This window comes from Podarcis raffonei, chromosome 4 (assembly GCF_027172205.1).
Source record: "Podarcis raffonei isolate rPodRaf1 chromosome 4, rPodRaf1.pri, whole genome shotgun sequence".
In the NCBI taxonomy this organism is placed as follows: domain Eukaryota; kingdom Metazoa; phylum Chordata; class Lepidosauria; order Squamata; family Lacertidae; genus Podarcis; species Podarcis raffonei.
The window spans coordinates 78,433,843-78,455,060 of NC_070605.1; the positions used below are offsets into that span (position 1 = coordinate 78,433,843).

Sequence of the window (21,218 nt, forward strand, 5' to 3'; positions counted from 1 at the left end):
AAAAGTCCACAAACATGAAATGAAATCAACAGCAGCTTTCAGAGTTTGTTTTTGTACATCTTGATAGGGGCAGGGGAGGGAAGAATAACTCTGTTTTTGTTTTAAATTAAGCTTCAGAGTAGTAATAGATACATCTCACTCCTTGCTTCATGCAACCACAGAATTTGTGAGACTCAAAGATGTTCATGGGAGGTCAAAAGGTAAGGATGATGGTTCCTGTTAAGGTAAAACAGCATGTTCCAAACTCAAGGAATAGAGGTTTATCCCACGCCACCCTAAATTCACCAGAATAAATGGAAATAAGGAAAACTAGGGAAGATCCACACAGGATTTTCACCAAGGACCATCATGCAAAATGCATGCTTCTTTTCACAATCCCTTCCCTCCAATAATGGATGAGAAACAGCAAGCATTCCAGCAGTGCAGTGTGGTTTGCATCCCATTCTACTTAAATCAGATCTGTCTGGGCCAGGTATAGTCGACGTGGTTCCCCTCCAGATGAACTACAATTCTCATCAGTCACAGTCAGCAAAGTCATTGGATAGGGATGATGGGAGTTGCAGTTGATCAACATCTGCAAGGCACCCGGCTGGCTACTCCTGGTGTTGATTAACTCAGAGGGCAGGTGCAGATGTCCAGAAATAGCAACGGAAGTCTGACTGAGGTGGTTGCGATGATGGGATTGCCTGTTTGACTTACTCCTATGTTTTTTTTTAAAAAAAACAACCACACCTCCTCTCTGCATCTGGAAAACTTTCATATATCTGGGGAGATATCAAGGGAGAAAGGTGTTGATCTGGACAACTTTCTGACAGCCTAGCTTTCCATGCACGGGAGTGTTTTCCACAGTGGTAGGGAGGTTTTCACAGACACAGTTATCACCAGACTGAAGCACGATTTGGGCAAATCTATGGGAAACGCCAAAGTAGAGCGGAATAAGTTTAACGTTGCTACACCCTCATTTTCACAATGCGGGTTAGGACCTTGAGAAACATAATGCATCCAGAAGAAAGGAATGCATTTTTTAAGCAAGCGCTTATTTTCCCTGTGCTGCAATCTTTCCTGCAAGTGTCTCTCATCAACTTAGTGCACAGACAGTGAGCCTGAACTATAGGTCACTCGGTCCATAGCTGGTGCCACTTAAAAGTTCGCTCATTTCACACAACATTCCAAAGGGCGTAGAAAATAACCGAGCACTATTGAACCGCTGAAGAAAACAAATGAGCTTCAGTCTGATGTGGCAACTTCGTAAGGGTCAATTACATAACAGCCAATTTTGGTACTCCGCTAAGGCAATCCAAATAGCAGCTGTGAGATTACAAGTGATTACTAATGCTTTGAACAATTAACAGTGGAAGACTCTTACAGCTACCGAAAAAGTGTGTTGATTCCCAACGACGCACTAACTTGGCTATTTATTTGTTAATTAATATATTCGCAAAGGCGATCCTTACTTCATAATGGGGGGATTAAATTTGCTGAATTCATATATTTTTAAAACACACACCAAGAACCTTTTTTTTTTTACTTGCCTCACAGGCCAAACAATTTAAAATCTAACTTTCCCCTTATTTGATTCAAATGTCTGACAACAATGTCATCAGTAAGAGAGTTATGTGCAAGAGACTCTATACATCTCCAGCCATCTAATAAAAGACTGAGAAATCTTTCACCCACTTTTAAGCTCATCAACATCTCAGAAGGTTGGATTTTACATTCACAATATTGAATGGGTTATACTTCAATCCATGTATCACTTTGCAAATTATTGCAGCCATAAAGGAAGCAATACCCTAAAGTGTCCGAGCAACCTATTATGGCGTTGGTCCCACCTGTTCTAACATGAGTTTGACCAAACTGCGGGAGGCAGTGGAAGACAGGAGTGCCTGGCGTGCTCTGGTCCATGGGGTCACGAAGAGTCGGACACAACTAAACAAATGTTCCTTTACACATGCATTGCTGGGGTGGTGTTCAAGGAAGAAACTGCCTCCCATTGACCTCATCACAAGGATCATTCATGAATTCGCACTCAAAGCCAAATCAGTAAGCCCAACCATTCTAGAAGTGTTGTGAGGCAACCACTACACCATGCTTCCTCAACTTCAGTCCTCCAGATGTTTTGAGACTACAATTCCCATCATCCCTGACCACTGGTCCTGCTAGCTAGGGATCATAGGAGTTGTAGGTCAAAAACATCTGGAGGGCCGAGGTTAAGGAAGCCTGCACTACACCCTTCCCAGTAAATTAAGAGCAGCTTTGCTGGGTCAGAGTGAAAGTTTGCTGGATCAGCCTGGAAGAAGGCAATGCTTCTTCACAGAGGCCAGCCATGGATCCAACAGCTAGTTAATCAGAACCCAAGAGATTTGCACTCAATACCAGACCAGAGGCTACAAATAGTAGTCACAGAACTGCCTATACTGACTGAATTACTTGACAATGTGGTTCTTCCCATCCATAGGCGTGACCTTCATGAAAAGAAAGTGTCTTTCTTGTACAACACCACAGCAATTGGATTGCAACCAACGTGCTTGCTTGTATGAGTAGAAGGGCTCCTAATTTCGTCCGAATCCCATTTTCTGCTCCCCTGCACCTTCTGAAAGACCATTCCTGATGAACATGCACTGCACAAGATACTCATTCTAACTGACACAACCTGTTAAAGGTTAGCACAGTCATTCAGGAAATCTAGGTAACTGCGTGATATGCATCTTCATCCTGACAAAAATAACTTTCTGGGGGTTACCCTTCTCTTCTTCAGTTTTGCATACAGTACATATGGGCTGCCCGGCTGTCTCGCACCAAACACTCACTGCTTAAGATCAGCCTCTTAGGTTGAGCAATCCTGCACTTACAGTCCTGCACTTCTCCCCAGACTGCATTTAAGGGCTGAACACAAGCACATTCGGAAGAGGCGACATCAATGGGTCTTCTTGTAAGTAAATGGGTTTAGAATCAGGATGTCAAAGCATTCTTAAAGCCTCACAAAAATCCTGGGTTGCTACGTATTAAGTTTACTCCACCAAAACTACAAAGCTCCAGTTCTAGCAAACAACAGGGCGCTTATCAAAAGGACAAAGGACCACCAAATCTTTAATCAAGAGTCCAATGCTGTGCTCACAGTAACATCAACAGAATTTCTGATTCACAGCTTTAAAGTTCATGACCAACACATTGCTATTAGCTAAGAGTCAATTAGTTTCCATGTCATTTAATTACCAGGAATATTTTAGGTCTGCAGCACCTACACATTATTTAGTGCAGGGTTTCCCAAACTTGGGTCTCCAGCTGTTTTTGGACTACAATTCCCATCGTCCTTGACCACTGGTCCTGCTAGCTAGGGATGATGGGAGTTGTAGTCCAAAAACAGCTGGAGACCCAAGTTTGGGAAACCCTGATTTAGAGATTCAGGACAGCCAACGTTCTTCTACTGGTGTCAGCTGTTCCTTTGGCTCACTTTTCCAAAGGCTTTCTAGAAGTTTGACACTGAGCAATTCTGCCGATATCAGCTGCTCAATTTCACCTTTAAGGAAAACTACATCATCATCATTATATTATTATATGTAGAAAAAAATTTCATCATGTGGTAGCAGTTTGCCATGTGATATATGCACATGTGGCTATTCCTAAGAATGTGCAGGTAGTGTGCATAAAGACTACATACATGCAGACATGCATGTACAGTTGTACCTTGGAATCTGTTCTGGAAGTCCATCTGACTTCCAAAACGTTCGGAAACCAAAGCGCAGCTTCTGATTGGCCGCAGTAAGCTCCTGCAGCCAATCGTAAGTCCTGTCGGATGTTCAGCTTCCAAAAATAGTTCGCAAACCGGAACAGTCACCTCCAGGTTTGTGGAGTTCGGGAGCCAAAACGTTTGACTGGCAAAGCATTAGACTTCCAAGGTACAGCTGTATTACGCATAGGATTCAAATTGCTTCTGGCATGAAGTCCCTTTCATGCAAGCAATTCTGCCTTGCAATTTCATCCTCAACTAGACGGCTGGACAGCTGAAGTAGGTTGCCTCCAGCACTTGGCAACCACAGCTACTCTGCCTCCGATGTCACAGCTAACAGCACTCACAGATTTGTCTAAGCCTTTTAGAAACCATCCAAGCTGCCACCACAAACTCTGGCAACTACTGTATTTTTCGCTCTATAAGACGCACCAGACCACAAGGCGCACCTAGTTTTTAGAGGAGGAAAACAAGAAAAAAAATATTCTGAATCTCAGAAGCCATAACAGCAAGAGGGATCGCTGCGCAGTGAAAGCAGCAATCCCTCTTGCTGTTCTGGCTTCTTTGATAGCTGTGTAGCCTGCATTCGCTCCATAAGACGCACACACATTTCCCCTTACTTTTAAGGAAGGGAAAAGTGAGTCTTATAGAGCAAAAAATACAGTAATTCAATATACCTTGAGAGTATATTTTGCCAACATTTGTGCATTTTCAAACAGCTACCAGCTTTTCCAGGGTGCCCCACTGCTGAATTTCTATTCATTTACGGTTATTGTGGAGGGGAGGGGGCCTTTTCTGTGGTGGCACCCCATTAAAAAATGTCATCCCCAAGGAGCCTCGCCTGGTGCCTACTTAGCACTCCTTTGAGCACCAGTTGAAGACCTTGATACTTCTTCAGGTGTTTTAATCTTTTAATCTCAACATTCCAAAAATCTGAAATTACTGGAGATGTTCAGAGTTTCTATTTTCTGGTGCTTCTGAGAGCACATTGCTTTTAGCCTCTGCTGCTGTCTTCATTATGATTTTTTATTTTATGGTTTTGTTTTACATTTACTGTTAGTCACCCAAAACTTCCACTATGGGGCAGCATATAAATATTGTTATCAAATGAAAAAACCACACTGGAAAAGCAAGACTGCTGAAATAAGTCAAAGCAAGGACCAGCATGAAGAACATCTTTTGAAAAATTATGCCAGTAAGAGCATCACTCCCTCAAATTCTGAGTTAAAGTCTGTTGCCCGTATTTTGCTTTTTAATACAGAGAACTATGTTCTTTCTAACAAACTTCATCCTTCACAGGAATCATTTGTGATCTTTTATTTTTCTCTCCCTTTTGAGGTTCCTTTGGCTTCTCTTAGCATACAATCCATGCCCACTTACGAGTCAACAATACCACAGTGTCTGGGTGCTCAGTCCAGAATTGGGTACTCAAATATTGATTATTGCTTCTTAATGATGCCATCCTTGGGACTATGTCCAAAAATTAAAATTACATTAGGAAGAGCTAAAAAGCTAACACAAGTACACTGAATTTTCTTTTCAATGTGTGCCATGCCACAAAGAGACTGGCCATCTTGTCGTTTCTTCTCATTAAACCTATGCAGAAATTTAGGTCACTGATTAGTTCTGAGCAAGTTGCCAACTTACCAAAATTCTTTTACGATCCTTTTCGGATAGGAACTTCACTGGCGGGTACTTCTGAGTAAAACTATGAAACATTTCAAAATGGAAGAATGAGAAATTTCAAACCATATTGAAGCTGGAAGACTTATCACTGGCACTTGTGTTTATCCTATGATGCCTAGTAAACATTACATAACAGAATCAAAGACCATTAACTCCTGGAAGCCAATACATATGAATTTGTACAGTGGTACCTCCGGTTGCGAACAGGATCCGTTCCAGAGGTCTGGCCGGATCCCGAGGTTTTTGCAACCCGAGGAGAAGCAGTAGACTGCTTCTGCACATGTGCGTGGCGAAACACTTCCGGGTTTGCAGCTTTTGCAACCTGAAGTTTACATTACCCGAGGGTAACGTAACCCAAGGTGCTACTGTACTGAGTTGTATCCAACATTAGACTTAGGTGATCAAACATTATAGCCTCCTTAGAAGTCACTAATATCGAATGCCATGGCATAAAGCACGAGTTCTTTGTTCACACTGTGAACTGATCTGCAGCTTCTCTCACTTACAGTGGTACCTCGCAAGACGAAATTAATTCGTTCTGCGAGTTTTTTCGTCTTGCGAATTTTTCATCTTGCGAAGCACGGATTCCCATAGGAATGCATTGAAAATCAATGCATTCAACAAATTTGCAAGGCGTTTTTGTCTTGCGAAGCAAGCCCATAGGGAAATTCGTCTTGCGAAGCAACTCAAAAAATGAAAAACTCTTTCGTCTTGCGAGGTACCACTGTATCTTCCTGGATGAAAACAGGAATACAAAATGCTTCATTGGTACACAGTGTTGGATGCCAGATGTACCACCAGTCTGCAATAGTACATTCTATTTTAGGCTACTTTTAAATATAAACATGCAATGAAAGGGAGGCGGGGAGAGAAGGTGGTGACAGTTCTAAATATCTAATTAGGTCACGATGACTTTAAAAAATAATAATTTAAAACTCCCTAGACTGTTGAGGATTTAAACAGCTACCTCCCAGTCATTAACATATCCTTTATTCGGGAAAGGTACTCGAGAAGGTTGTAGCCATAGAACCGTAGTCACACTTAGATCAAGAAAATTTGCATTCATTCATTTCAACCTGGTTTCAGCACCGACACAGCTTTGGTTGCTTCAGCACTGAGAGACACACAGGGGAGTGTGCCCTAGTTAATTCTCCTTGATCTGTCACTACCTGCAAAACCATTTCCAAAGAGTTGCATTAAGCGAGCTATGGTCTGCTCCACTGCTGCTGTGCTGTGGGGTCAAGCAAGGTTTCACTGTGTCCCCAATGCCCTATGTAACATCTATCTGAAGCCATTTCAGTCGCCGTGGCTTTTAGAAGATACCTTTTCTCCAGTTCTCGGATCTTCTCTCTTAAAGGCGCGACAACCTAAAAGCAAAAGAGACAGTTAACACCCAGTGTGGTTTCCTTGCATCAATATATTTGCCCGCAAGAACAACAAATCAAGATTTGTTTTTAAACTACAGATCATATTAAAAGAGGAGAGAGAGCTTTGACTGTGATCCTGGGTTCAGACAACACCCTATGCCAAACTCTGTCTTAGTTGCCACACTGAGCTAAAGCACAAGGGAAAAACAAAGTAGATGCTATCTCCGCCTTGGGAACCAGCACTTTCACATTAAGCCACAGTTTGTTATTTAAAATAAAAATGTTCATAGAGAAAAATACAATCTTACTATCAAATATCTTTCTTATTCAACATTAGTCAAAATAAGATAAAGACATAGTGAAAAAGGAGAAAAAGGAAGAGGGAGATAATAAGAAAGAGATAGAAAAATGATTAGGAGAAAATAGAAAAGATAAAGTTCAAAAACTAAAGAACTTCTAATTCTTCATCTGCTGTATGTAAACAATATTCACTTCATCCACTCCAATATAACACCCAACAAAACCACTTTCTATGAACCAACTTTATCTTCAATCCCCAAATCCAAGTGTCATTATTTCCTTTTTTCACACAAAAGCCTATGAGAGGTTTCCAATCTTTAGTCATAATCAAATCTTTATAGACCAGCACAAGTAAGGTGGGGTACAATAATTAAAAGCCAATCTTTAGTAAATGTTAACACTGACTTTCCCCTGATTAAACATGCCGATTTTGCTATCTCAGCTAAGTCCATTAATTTTGACAACCATTCTTCCATTGTTACATTAAGCCATGGTTTAGATTAGCTTTACAAGATGACACAGCCATAAAGAATTGAGGGGTGGGTGCTGCAGTTAGCTGCATATTAGCACCACTGAAACTAAGATAAAGAATGCCAACAGGAAACCAGCATTTTACTCCCACGACCCATTTCAATCCTGACATACACTGGGAGCAGACATTTGGTGTACAAAGGAGGTTGTGTTATTTTTGTTGCATTATTACTGCGTTTATATATTTTATGAACACTGATGAATGTGTTACTACCCACCCACAAAGGCTGAGGATATGGTGGGGGCAAACGGAAATTGTTTTATATGTATTATTATTTACAGCTAACAAGTAGGATCTCAAAGTATGAATGTAAAAGGAAGACATCTACAAAGCAACACACTGCCGTGGAGCTGAATGACTGTGAGTTTTGCCAACATTTGAAGAGAAGAAAAATAAAAGTGGCAGCTCCACCAAGGGGACAGAATTGAAAGGAAAGAAGGCTGACACCAAAAGGAAAACAGTGGAAGTCTGCAAAATGCTGACTGTGGGGAAAGCAAGGATTATAATACTGGATAACCAGCGTACTGACCTCTTCAATCTTATTTTCTACTTTCTGATCACTATTATCCTGGATAGACCTGTTAGGAAGAAAACCATAAGGAAAACTTTTAAAATGGCCAAAGATCCACCAAATCCAGCAATAGTTCAGCTAGATAGAGTAAGCCCTCGATTTCCATGGGGGTGACTTTACGGGAATCGCATCTAAAGCCCCCAAAATGGGCGTAGTCATTAGGTGCAATGGTGGGTGGGATTGCCAAAGTCTCCCCCCCCACACACAAGAGGCTTGCCCCCCTTTTAAATTTTGTTTAAAAAAAACAATGCCAAGCATGTAAAACTGAATGCACACAAGTTAAATGAGAGTAAGTTGCAGACTTACTGTGGAAATTGGGGAACCTAATCTGGCCCTCCAGATGTTGTTGGACTCCAACTCCCATCAGCCTTAGCTAGCATAGCCAATTGTCAGGGATGATGGGAGGTAGAATCCAACAACAACTTCCAATTCCTTCTGCCACACCTAAAGAGTACAAAACTTAGTTGGGAAACCCTACATGGGTAGAATCACCAAAGGGGGGAAACCCTCCACAAGTATTCCTGTGTTTGTAAACTGTAAGAATTGTTTCACAACATAGGTCAGTTTTTCTCAAACATCTCAAAGTTGTTGTTGGACTACAACTCCCATCATCCCTGACCACCAGTCCTGCTAGTCAGGGATGATGGGAGTTGTAGTCCAACAACAGTTGGGAGACCCAAGTTTGGAGAAAACACATTGACACAGCTGCATAGGATGTAGGATGCACATGAAGAAAAACTCCTGGGTTTGTGCAGACCCAGCTCCTGGCACATAGAATGCCGTGTGTGATCTGAAGCTTGGGTCATGCACACTTTTGCATAAATGCTATCCCAGATATGATGCTCTATAAAAAGTGTGGGAAGCCCCTGAAAGTTACAAGTCAGTCCTGTGCCCTTTCATACACCAGAAAACTGTGGCTGTATATGCCCTTGTTCTGGAGTAAGAGAGTTAAACCAGGAGTGATTAAGCTCTGGCCCTCAGTGGTTGTCTGCAACCCCCCATCATCCCCAGGGGATATTGGGAGTCAAGAGTCCAGCAACTTCTGAAGGGCTAGAGGTTAGCTACTCCAGAGTTAAAACTGTTTTGTTACCTTAAGAGTCGTTTGTAGAAAAAGTTCACTGGGTGAAACCACATCCCCAGCCGAACTTGTTTAATCTTATGGGTATCAAGTGCTGATAACACAATCAGAGCCTATGAAACCCACACAGTTATATGGGTTTTCTACAGCAAAGAACCCAGCTCACTTTCAGCCACAGGATTAGCACCAGTAAATGTTTATTTTTACCAATGGAGTAATCCAATCTGACTCTCCACTTACAACGGGAAGCAGGAGTGGCCTTTTTCTTTCTTTCTTTGGAAGGAGCATACAGTTATTTTCGGAAACACAGTTCTGCTGAATGCAATCTCGTAATAATATGATAAAGCTTTTTGGAACACTGACTGCAAAGCACACACAAAAGAATTGGGGCAGAGGGAGTCAAGGATACAGAGTTGTATCTAACACTGTGCAAACATACAGGATGTATTCTCCCCCTCCTCTTCCTGCACGCCCACAAATTCTGCTCCAGACAATCCCCTGGAGCAGATTTTTGAGGGTGCAAAGGAAGAAGAGAAAGAAGTTTCATTAGACAAGCAGAAGTCTGTAGAGTGAATGGAATGGTTAACATTGGACACGGCCCATAGTTTTTGCAAAGACGACAGCGACAATCTCTTCCCCACTCTGATAAACTTCTGAAGGACATTTGCATGGCTAATCCCAACAGAGATATTGCTCAAAGAGGCACGCTCCTTTCAAAAACAGCAGCACGCCACTCGTATATTATCTCCAGCATAAAAAATGCTCCTGTAGGACGCATGCAATGCCTTCACTAATGACAAATCGACCACTGTTGTTCCCGAGTTTGCACCCCAGGAAGGAGAAAGGGGAAGAGACAGTAAGGGGGGGCAGAATAGTTATATGGCCTTGTCCCACACTTGTGGATGGGCCTTTTCAACTGCCACTTTTTTCTTCTCACTCCAAAAATTTGTGGCTGACGGCAACACTTTTAATCAGAGAAACTGAATGTTTCCCGTTATCTTCCATTCCATGGAAGAAGGAAAGGAAGGTTGGAGAAAAATATACTTTTTATTGTTGTTGTTCTGACAGAAAGAATAATTCTACTTCACATCCTCACAGACATACAAAAGGGAAAAAAGAAGCACTCGTTGTTACCTCATGTTGAGCACATTGCCCCATACAGCTGTGGGAAAAAAAGAAGAATTAATTAGTGTTGATTGAAAACATTTTAAAATCAATTCAGAAGACATTCATTTCAGGTATTAACGAGGTAAGCTTCATTAGGCTAAGAGCAGGTATTCCAGAAAACAAGTCATACTGTATATATCAAATGATTATAGGACTATTGGGATGCTGAAATATCGCAAAATAATTAGCCCTCCCAAAATACTGAATGTTAATTGTCACAGTCAGGAAAACATTCAGCATCTCAAGCTGCAACAAGCTTCAGGTAGCCCAAATCTGGATGTGCTTAATATACTTCTCCTTCCCATACAAATTACTTCACAGAAGGTTTCCAAGTAGGAATTAACGCACAACATGTATATTATTATCACATACAACAATCATACTAGACTGTTCTGTGAAACTTCCCACAGGCGGCGGCGGGGACACCAGAAAAAAGCCATCAGATATTACTAGATACCACCAGGTTACAAGTTATTTTATTTACAGAAGTACCATATGCATAGAAATCCTCTAGCAAACTAAATGGTCCTTAATTTTCCACTTTCCCGCATCATATGCCCCACTGAGCACACATCATGTTTGAAAGGGGAGCCATGAAGACCCGTGACCTCAGCACTGTGGGTTTGCACCCCACGTTGGGCAAAAGATTCCTGCATTGCAGTGGGTTGGCCTAGATGAGCCTTGTGGTCTCTTCCCACTCTACAAATCTATGATAAGTCAGAGAGGGGCAACCTTCCGTGGGTCAACATGCCGGGGATGGGTGGCGGCACAGAGACAAGAGCAGGCAGCGCAATGGATGTAACTGTTCAGCTCTGCACAGTAAGCTAGGTTCCATATACACTGACACAAATCTCTCACCACCCAAGAAAGAGGCATTGTGGCAGTTTAAGGACGCATTTCAACCTGGCAGAAATGCTTGAGGGGCAAAGCAGAGCCGGTGAAGAGAGTACGGGGCAGCGGTTCATTCAATCCTTACCGCCTGGTGTCCCCTGCTCCTGGCCCAGAAGAACAAGGACCCCTGGGAGGAAGAACTCATGAGGTAAAATAAATGCCAGCCTGGCCCCAGACATCGGGTTCCTTGTCCACAAAGAACCCGAGCTGCTCCAAGAAGTGCAAGGTGTGAAGCAGCTTCGGCTTCTGCTGCTGGCCAGAAGACCAAAGTCACCTTGACCCCCCTCAGGAACTCACACCATTGTAGTCAAGGAAGAATGTCAGATAGATACAAATGCCTGCTTACAGTTCCCTAATTTATTCTGGCATTGTCAAAGGCATTTCTCTTCTCTGTGTTTTTTCTCCTCTGCACCTCCCTTGTGCAGATTGCCTCTTCAGTTTACAAAACCGGAGAGTTGGGCCTGGGTCTTATTTTCGCATCTGTTAAAGGTAAAGGTAAAGGAACCCCCTGACCAATTAGGTCCAGTCGTGACTGACTCTGAGGTTGCGGCGCTCATCTCACTTTATTGGCCGAGGGAGCCGGCGTACAGCTTCCGGGTCATGTGGCCAGCATGACTAAGCCGCTTCTGGCGAACCAGAGCAGCGCCCGGAAACACTGTTTACCTTCCTGCCGGAGTGGTACCTATTTATCTACTTGTACTTTGATGTGCTTTCAAACTGCTAGGTTGGCAGGAGCTGGGACAGAGCAACGGGAGCTCACCCCATCGCAGGGATTCGAACCACCGACCTTCTGATTGGCAAGCCCTAGGCTCTGTGTTTAACCCACAGCGCCACCCGCATCCTTTCACATCTGGGCTGTGCCTATTTTAGGCAGTACTGTATTGAAATTTTGACCGTCAACGGCCACTGAGGGCAGGGGGACCATTTCTCTTCATGAGGAATGGATGTTTGTGAAGCATCTGCCTTGCTCCCTGGGTGCTTTCTCGTTTAGTGGTTTCACGTGGAAATATTCTACGTATCGTTAAGAGTGGCCAAATCCTTTCTCCAGCTGACGGCCATGTTCACTTTTGGCCAATGCTTCCCAAGAACCCAGCTCCTGGTGGTGACAGAGCAAGGCCAAAACAGAAGTGGGAGCAGCTACCCTGCATTCTCTCTTGTGCATGCAGACATGAGTGCAGAGCACAGACGTGAAGACACAGAGCAAAAAAAGGTAAAGGACCTCAGGACGGTTAAGTCCAATCAAAGGTGACTATGGGGTTGCGGTGCTCATCTCGCTTTCAGGCCGAGGAAGCCGGCGTTTGTCCACAGACAGCTTTCCGGGTCATGTGGCCAGCATGACTAAACCGCTTCTGGTGCAACGGAACACTGTGACGGAAACCAGAGGACACAGAAACACCGTGTACCTTCCCACCGCAGTGATACCTATTTGTCTACTTGCACTGGTGTGCTTTCAAACTGCTAGGTTAGCAGAAGCTGGGTCAGAGCAACGGGAGCTCACTGTGTCGCAGGGATTTGAACCGCCAACCTTCTGATCGGCAAGCCCAAGAGGCTCAGTGGTTTAGACCACAACGCCATCCGCGTCCCATAGATACAGAGCACCCCACCCCTGCTCCTCTGCCAACCAGCTGGGGAATGGGGAGTTGGTTTTTCCGTACTATTGCAGTTCTGGGTAGAAAGGAATGTCTCTGCCTGGCTGTGTTAGAAACTCAGATATACAGTCATTGGGGTGGGGGGTCCGCCTTCTTTGAATTCTATGGTTTTACATATCAGGCAGAATCATCTGTTCCTTAGCAGGTCTTAAAATTAGGTAAATGCAAACTCAGATGAATAACTGCACATAGCATATTACACTGCGTGATGATTTACCATTAAGTTCTACTATGGATGAGTAGGTTAAAGGTATACAAGAAATGCAAGCAAGCTTCCAAACACTTCCTGGCTGTGAATGCGACTGAAAACAGAATGCTAGCTCTTTCTTATTTGTCTACAGGGAAAATAGTATCAAATGCATTGTAATTAGTGTTTTTGCATTTTAAAAATCCTTCGTTGTTTTAAGCTACTGATCACAGTAAGAGCACCCAGAAACGCTTAATTACTTTAAAACTATTTTAAAAAATGGGAGAAAACAGAAATAACCATCTTCAGTAAAGTGAGATTTGATTCTTTCGATGATGGCTTTATAAATTTAACAAGCTGACCATTATGTGCGAAAGAAAGCAACAATTCCAACCTTCTCTTTAATATACAGTATTCTGAATCCAGACACAGTAAACATTCAAATTCTTTGGTTCCTGATTAAGATTATTTGAACAGTGTGTGTGTGCATTTTAGTATGTTCTATGGCCTTGTAATTTAAAATTGTTGCAAGTTGCCCTGAGGAGTGCACAGAACGCAAACACCCACACACCACAAAGCATTTATTCAGTGACCTTAATTTGCCTTAAGGGCATGTCCATACACTTCCAAGGCCCATTCACTACACAAGACACACTTAATGGACTGGTTGCTAGCCAGCCGGGTTGCCAAGAGCCATGGGAGCAAATCAACAAACCTGCCCCAGATTTTAAGCATGCCTTCCTAATAATGTGCATCCTTCGCAGAATCAAAGTACCGTACTTTTCCAGCTATAAGAGGCCCCCATGTATAAGACTATTTTTAGAAACTCAAATTTAAGAAAATGGGGGAAGATGGCACAGGGTTGTTGAACTTTTTTGGGGGGGATTACTCAGTTGAGGTTTTTTTTTAGGGGGGTTGCCGAAAATCACTCACCCACATGCATCGCAAAATCCGCCTCCCGTCTGTCCCATCGCCAGCAGAAGCTGCCAATCGCCTGCCCTACTGCCCGAGTGTCAGCCAATCAACACCACCCATTGAAGCAGCAACCAATAACACGTGCAATAGCTGCTGACAGACACGTCAGCAACCAATCAAACGTCCACTCTATGCACTACCCATGTATAAGACGACCCCCACTTTTCAGCATGCTTTTTAAAGGAAAAAACAGAGTCTGATACATGGGAAAGTATGGTATTTTCTATGGCTGATGGGTGCTTAAAATGAAGAAGGTGGTAGAACAGCTTTTAAACTGGTCATTGGAGGGAAAGGGAACAGAAGCTGGTGAGCTGTCTACTTAGGGATGAATCATTCTCAAGAACTGGTGGCAAAAATGTCTATGGTTGTCCAAAGGGGATGCGGTGGACTCAAGGGTGGGGGCATGGAAGCCAAAGATGGGGAGAAACGCTCCACGCTGGAGACTCTTGGAAAGAGATACCAAGGACAGGTGGTTTTTTTATCTGTTAATGCTAGAAGCCTCCAAGCCAAGATGAACGAGCACTTTGTTTCAAAGGAGGCACAGATATATTGAACGTAAACCCTGGGTAAGGATTCCCTCTTGACCACGCTCACTTTTTAGGATGCTCATCGTTCATCGTGTGAATTAGGAAGGGGATGATGCACTGTGAACAGGAGCAATAGATCCGCTGAAAGAGAGCCGACAGCATGCCTGCGAGCAGATCATGCACAAGAGCTCGCGAGAATCGGGCATAGGCAACGCTGAAAATGTTTAAACGTGTCCCACCAACAGCACCAAAACAGCAGGACCTTACAACGGACACCACACCTACTGGATGCAACCAACGGCAGCTCCCAGAAACTCTCTTGATGTAGGTGAGAGAAGCCAGCTAATGAGAAACATAGCAATTTAGCAGTCTGAAAAGAGGAAACGGGTGATCAATAGGGAGTAAGTAATGGGCAAGTAAGTAAGTAATGGGACGCGGGTGGCGCTCTGGGTTAAACCACAGAGCCTAGGACTTGCCGATCAGAAGGTTGGCAGTTCGAATCCCCGCGACGGGGTGAGCTCCCGTTGCTCAGTCCCTGCTCCTGCCAACCTAGCAGTTCGAAAGCATGTCAAAGTGCAAGTAGATAAATAGGTACCGCTCCGGCGGGAAGGTAAATGGCGTTTCCGTGCACTGCTCTGGTTCGCCAGAAGCGGCTTAGTCATGCTGGCCACATGACCCAGAAGCTGTACGCCGGCTCCCTCGGCCAATAAAGCGAGATGAGCACGCAACCCCAGAGTCGGCCACGACTGGACCTAATGGTCAGGGGTCCCTTTACCTTTACCTTTAATGGGCAATAACTGGGAAAGCAGGAAAGCATCCAAATTAAGTAAATTTTTGCTATACCATGTATTGGAGCTGGGTGGGGAGAGGTAGTTATTTATTTATTTTTTCTACTTTAAAAACTGCCTTGCTGCATAGTTCTAAGCAATTCCATTCTGGCAAAACGGGTGTGCATTGTTTGACGGAAAACACTGGAAACAAAAGCTCAAACAAATGCTGTGGCAACAGTTACTCTGATCGAGCTGATATTTAGTCACAAGACCCTATCGGGTTGCATAAACAGAAAGGCAATTCTTTTATTAACTTCAAGAAACTTCAAAGCCACCAACCCGCCCTTAAAGCCCTGCTTGTGAATCCATTAGCTGCATTTTACCATTAACTACAGCGGACAATGACCCAATTGTTCCTGTCGCGATTTACAGAACCATAAGAGTTAATTAGACACATTACAATTTTAGGCCCTTTACCCACACCAGACTAAGTCATGGTGCACCTATCTTTGAGAGCAGACGTGTCAAAAAATGATATACTTTCCATGAAGGCCAAGATTAAGTTTGGTTTTATGCTCCAAGGTTCAGGAAGTAAGCATTCGCTTTAAAGTTGATGACAATGGGTTTCATCCACCTTAGCGCTGGGTGATCGTTCTGTCAGTGCAATGATTTCTGCTTCCACCTTGGAACACTATCTCTCTCTTCCCCAACCCAGACCCCCCAAAATCTGTTTTATGGGTTCACTCCAACCCCCTGGAGCACATTTGGGGCAGGTGTGGGGACATGCAGTCAGGGGAGAAAGGTAAAAGTCCCACTGCACAAGCAGAAATCCTTGAGCTGATGGGACGCATTTAGTTGAATCCCACACTCTGTCTCTTTGACTTGGCAGGCAATATTTTACCCATTGTAGTGCATTAACTAGACACCTCTGAACCTGGATTTCAGCCTTGCTCTGGTAGAAGAAGCTACCTTGGTGCCTCTGAAAAACATTCAGCCACAAGTACATATTCCTAAGAATCTAATTAATGCCTTTGTTTTGGATGAACTGCACCTGGTTTTTTGTTTCAGTATGTCAGTGCTAATATTTTACCATATTCCAAATATGAATTGTTCACAGAACTATTCCTGTAATGGCAATGCTGAAAGAAGGGGGTGGAGATAGGCCATTGCCACAAAACCACTTAATCATTTTTCAAGGAAGCATCAAGACAGCTATTGCCAGCGCATCGACCTGCAGAATTGGATCGATCTTCTCAGCTATTAAAAGCTACTGCACTTAAGCGTTATCTGACTTCTACAGAGAACTGAAGAAAATCAGCAACAACAAAACGTATCACCCTTTCAGAAAATACTTATTTATTAGTTGCTCTGAGGCCAATCTCTCACAAAGCAAATGTACACAGAAAAACAACACAATATATAGAACATCAGTCAGCGATGATCATTCCTCCCTTAAAAAGGTAAAGGACCCCTGATAGTTAACTCCAGTCGCGAACGACTCTGGGGTTGCGGCGCTCATCTCGCTTTACTGGCTGAGGGAGCCGTTTGTCCGCAGACAGTTTTCCAGGTCATGACTAAGCCGCTTCTGGCGAACCAGAGCAGCTCACGGAAACACCATTTACCTTCCCGCTGGAGTGGCACCTATTTATCTACTTGCACTTTGACATGCTTTCGAACTGCTAGGTTGGCAGAGCTGGGACCGAACAACGGGAGCTCACTCCGTTGCGGGGATTCGAACCACCGACCTTCCGATCGGCAAGCCCTAGGCTCTGTGGTTTAGACCACAGCGCCACCCGCTTAGTAACACATAATTTACTACCTGGAGTTAAGCTACTGAGACTGCTACCATTCCAGAGGAACTTAAAAGTTCACCTCAATGGCCTTTCGGATTCTGTGTTACCAACAGAAATTTGTTGCGTTAGTTCTGTAAAATAAATGCTTTTATTGCCGAGTAACAATTTCTGAGCACTCAAAAGTGAAATATTTTGTGCCTTTGACAGCGCAACGCTTTTTGCCAAGCTAGCATACTATTGTGACTGCTATGGGGAATATTATTTACTCATGGGAATTTACATACTGTTTAACCACCCGTAATCTCTAAGCAATTTACACAAATTATAGAATGTCCATCAAAAAAAACCCCCAGTTATAATTGAACACTTGCGTGGCGGGCTGGATGGGAGCGGTGTCACAAAACTAGTCAGCATCATAGGCACCAAGTGGATATTGTTTGTACCATAACTAGGGACAAGAAATACAAGTCCCTCCTCCACATCTCCACCCTCTTGTTTATGTGTACTAGTTTGTGAAACATTTCTATTCTTAATTACTATTATTAATAATAATACTAGGAGTTTTCAAATGTGCAGCAACTGTAACAACTAACACACCTTGCTGAAGATTACAAGTCCATTCCGCTACACACATAGGCTATGCCAGTTAAGTAGCTGAAATAAACCTGAGGCACACTTTCAACAAACACACTCAAATACTTTCTTTCATTACCCACTTACTTACTCAAATATTTCTAGGCCTTTCTGGACCACCCAAGACAAGAGGCGATGTCTACAACATACTTTAGAATGTAAGCATTACTTCACCGGTTAAAGCAATAAGCTGAAGCCCTAGGGCTTGTCCTTACATTAAATGACTACAATGCCCCTAAATAAGGAAACCCTGGAGACATTGTATTACGCAAGGAAGAGAGTGCCCTTAGTTTGCCTACTGCTCTATCTGGACTGTTGTTTGTTTCTCCTTTTAAGCGGAGTGGAAAACTGCTATGAGCCACCAGGAAAACTCTGGGGATTTTCTCCTCGCTCCTTATCAGTGCAACAAGATAGTGCATCAGACGTGCCTGTATTGCAACCCTGAAATGTGTAAGCCTGAATGTACAAAAAGCCCTAAACCATAAGTTTCTGAACTGTGGCCCATGGTTTGGACCATCATTATTCCACAAGCGTCATTCAGGTGGTCCGCATGATGTCTGTGGATTAATGGTCGAAGAAGAAAAAAAGAACAGCACATCAAATTAAATATTTATATTGATTTTAAATTGTATTTTTGTTGCTTTTAAATACTATATTGTATTTTATTTTACTACTTCCTTCCACTTCCACCACATTCAGGGTTTTGACCACTGTTATCTAAAGCAGAAATGGACTCTTGCCTTCCTTCTGCAGCAAAAACAACAGAGCCATGTCAGTGCTGAAGTGTGCAGACTCTAAAGCAAGCCTAAACTACAGCTGAGTGGGAAAGCAGATGATCTGCATGCAGAAAGTCTCAGGTTTGATCTTTGATCACTTCAGTAGCCAACCATGGGGAAGGCACCTGCCTGATCTAGCCCTGTGGGTTATATCATGTGCTGTCTTTCTAGAAAGAGGTGCCCACCACGAATGCCTCCCTTGTTCTCTTATAAAGACAATGGCACCCACCTGAGAAGTACCAGAACTGAGTTCCAGGTGGGGAAAAAAACCCTGGTTATATCCATCTTCTCCAATCTGTTGTTCCTCCAATATTTTGGACTATAATTCTCATCAGCCCCAGCCACTGTGGGTGAGGGATGATGGGAGCTCTAGTCCAACGACACCTGAAGGGGGCTTGGTTGGGGAAGGCTGGACAAGAGGGTTCTCCCAGGATATATGTTCAACTTCCTCACTGCTTCAGCTTTCATGTTACAAAACGTGTGGAATATCTGCCTGTCCAGTACGTTTCCTCTGCGCAAAACCTCTGTGCGTTTGTTCTGCGCAAACCTCTGTGGAAAACCTCTTCAGGCAGTAGCAGAGTTGAAGAGGTTAGCCACAGCAAGGTCAATTAAAGTACAAGTTGTTACTTAATTAGTTCAGGCTGTGAACTATTTGTGGGATGCGAAAAATTGCCATTTCTCTTTATGACACTTTTATAGTGCCCTGCCTCCATGGCGTCAGGATGGCATACAAGGTTCTCCTCAGCCTATGTGACGCCAAGACAAACATGGCCAACTTTTTCTACAGATTGGCACTGTGCTTACAGGTTGTACTGTGCTTACTGCTGACAGGTCATCTGATTCTTCTTTTGCACATACAATGCCAGATACTTTGCTACCAGTCACACCCGATATTTGCAATGGTACAAAACATCAGGATGTACTGTTGTGAGATTTGTGCGCGCACACCACCGTGGAAAAAGCCCACAAGCTGGCCTTAGTCTAGAAGGAGCCTCCTTATGCGCGCAATTCAGTTTCCAGCATGTTTCCGAAAATATCCTCAAACTGACGATAGCTTCTAATGGATGTGAAAAGGCAAACCCTGCTTGTGGTGGTGAGATGGACATTTGCCACAATGCAACCCTGGCAGGGGGAGGGGTGCAGGTGAAGAGAGAAAAAGATAATATAAGCCTGGACACTGGAAACAGGTCCTGTGAAAAAGCCATTAGTTTAATTCAGGGAACCAACAGCAGAATGTTTTTATTAGGTTTCCCAGCCAAAAAGAGACACAGCTGTGGTAAATACAAATTGTAAACACAGGACACAACTATCTTTTTGTTTGACTCAGCCTACGATGAGGACTCCACTTACCTTTTTTTTAATTTAGCAGGGCTTACTCCTGAGTAGACATAACTATTACACTGCCATCACCTGAGAACACAGAGAAGCTTCTCTCCACCACTGCCAAATACACACCACAAAATCTCAAAGCACACTCTGGTCAGTGTTCAAATAGGGACTTGGGGCCTAACTTGGAGGGACATTCATGGTCGGAGGTTTGAGGCATTTTGCTAAAGTTTGGGTTTTGCTAAAGTTTGGGCAACACCCCCCTCCCCAAAAAAACCCCCAACCAGAAAGCGCCATCAAGAGGTTTCCCTCCTGCCCGCTGCCGCTGAAAAACAAATACGTCAAGAAGCGACGGGGACTTTGCAAACTTCCACCAGAAAGTCCTGACCCCCCCCCCGAGCCTTTTGCAAAAAAAGAAAAAGGAGGAATTGCTATGTCACATCTGTCTCCCCACCACGTCGCTTTCCCTCCTCCCTCCCTCCCTCCCTTCCAGCGTTTGGTGCAACCCCTCGGCTGCTGCAATTTGCAAAAATGAAAAACCGAGGGAAAGCGCGCGGTGACCCCCCCCCTCCATTTTGGGAAGAGGCGAATGAATGGGAGCCCCCACCCACCCAGCCTGGGCACTTACAGGCGACGTAGGCGACCAGGGCGAGCCCCATGAGCAGCTTCATCCTCCTCCTCCTGTTGACGGCGGAGAGCACGCGCTGCAGCGCCCCTTTGCTCAGCATCCCCGGCGGGGCGGGCGGGCGGCGGCGGCACAGGGAGGCCCGGGGCGCAGCGGACGGAGCTCAGGCGCCGCCAAGCATATGCCAAAAACACGACGCCGGCGTCCCCAGAGCGCCGCGCCACCAGCAGCGGCGGCAGCAGCAGCCGCTGACGACGGAGGAGAGCCAATTCCCGGCCGCGACGACGACGCGCATGCGCACATGGGCAAAGCGGCTCTTCCTTTCCTTCCTCGCCGGGCTCGGCCCGCTATTTCCAGGCGACGGAAGGGGAAGGAGATGACGCGCAGGTGGGAGGGCGTGAGGTCACGCTGACTCACTGCGCATGCGTGGGAAGAGGGGCGAAATTGTGATTTCTTTCCTGCCTCGAGGGTTCGCTGGTTTAGGTGGTGGATTTCAGATTAGGAGTGGATAGAGGCTGGGCTATGCAGAATTAGATAAAATGACAGGAAGGATTCGAAACCTGCAGGACCAGAGATTCTCAGAGGACTGGAATAAATATGTGAACTATCTGAAAAGCAATTGTAGTCAACAGTTG

The 21,218-nt window shown here is 44.2% G+C and overlaps 1 protein-coding gene and 1 long non-coding RNA gene across 3 annotated transcripts in view; both read right to left on the reverse strand.

The window, feature by feature from the left end:
• UXS1 (UDP-glucuronate decarboxylase 1) overlaps positions 1 to 20,891 on the reverse strand; it is a 40,250-nt gene extending 19,359 nt beyond the window's left edge. The window contains exons 1-5 of one of the 2 annotated variants that reach the window (XM_053384265.1): positions 20,587 to 20,891; positions 10,399 to 10,426; positions 8,145 to 8,220; positions 6,740 to 6,783; positions 5,378 to 5,438 (exon numbers count right to left, since the gene is read on the reverse strand). In XM_053384265.1, the coding sequence (XP_053240240.1) occupies positions 5,378 to 5,438; positions 6,740 to 6,783; positions 8,145 to 8,220; positions 10,399 to 10,426; positions 20,587 to 20,686 (309 nt within the window). In that variant the 5' untranslated portion in view covers positions 20,687 to 20,891. Of the gene's footprint in view, positions 1 to 5,377; positions 5,439 to 6,739; positions 6,786 to 8,144; positions 8,221 to 10,398; positions 10,427 to 20,586 lie in introns of those variants that run through there. The other variant, XM_053384263.1, reaches the window with a different exon arrangement.
• LOC128411820 (uncharacterized) lies at positions 92 to 3,230 on the reverse strand. Its single transcript, XR_008329924.1, has 2 exons — positions 1,936 to 3,230; positions 92 to 1,832 (listed from the first exon to the last, which is right to left on the reverse strand). It is a non-coding gene; the product is annotated as an uncharacterized LOC128411820 (long non-coding RNA).
• Positions 20,892 to 21,218: the final 327 nt, after the last annotated feature.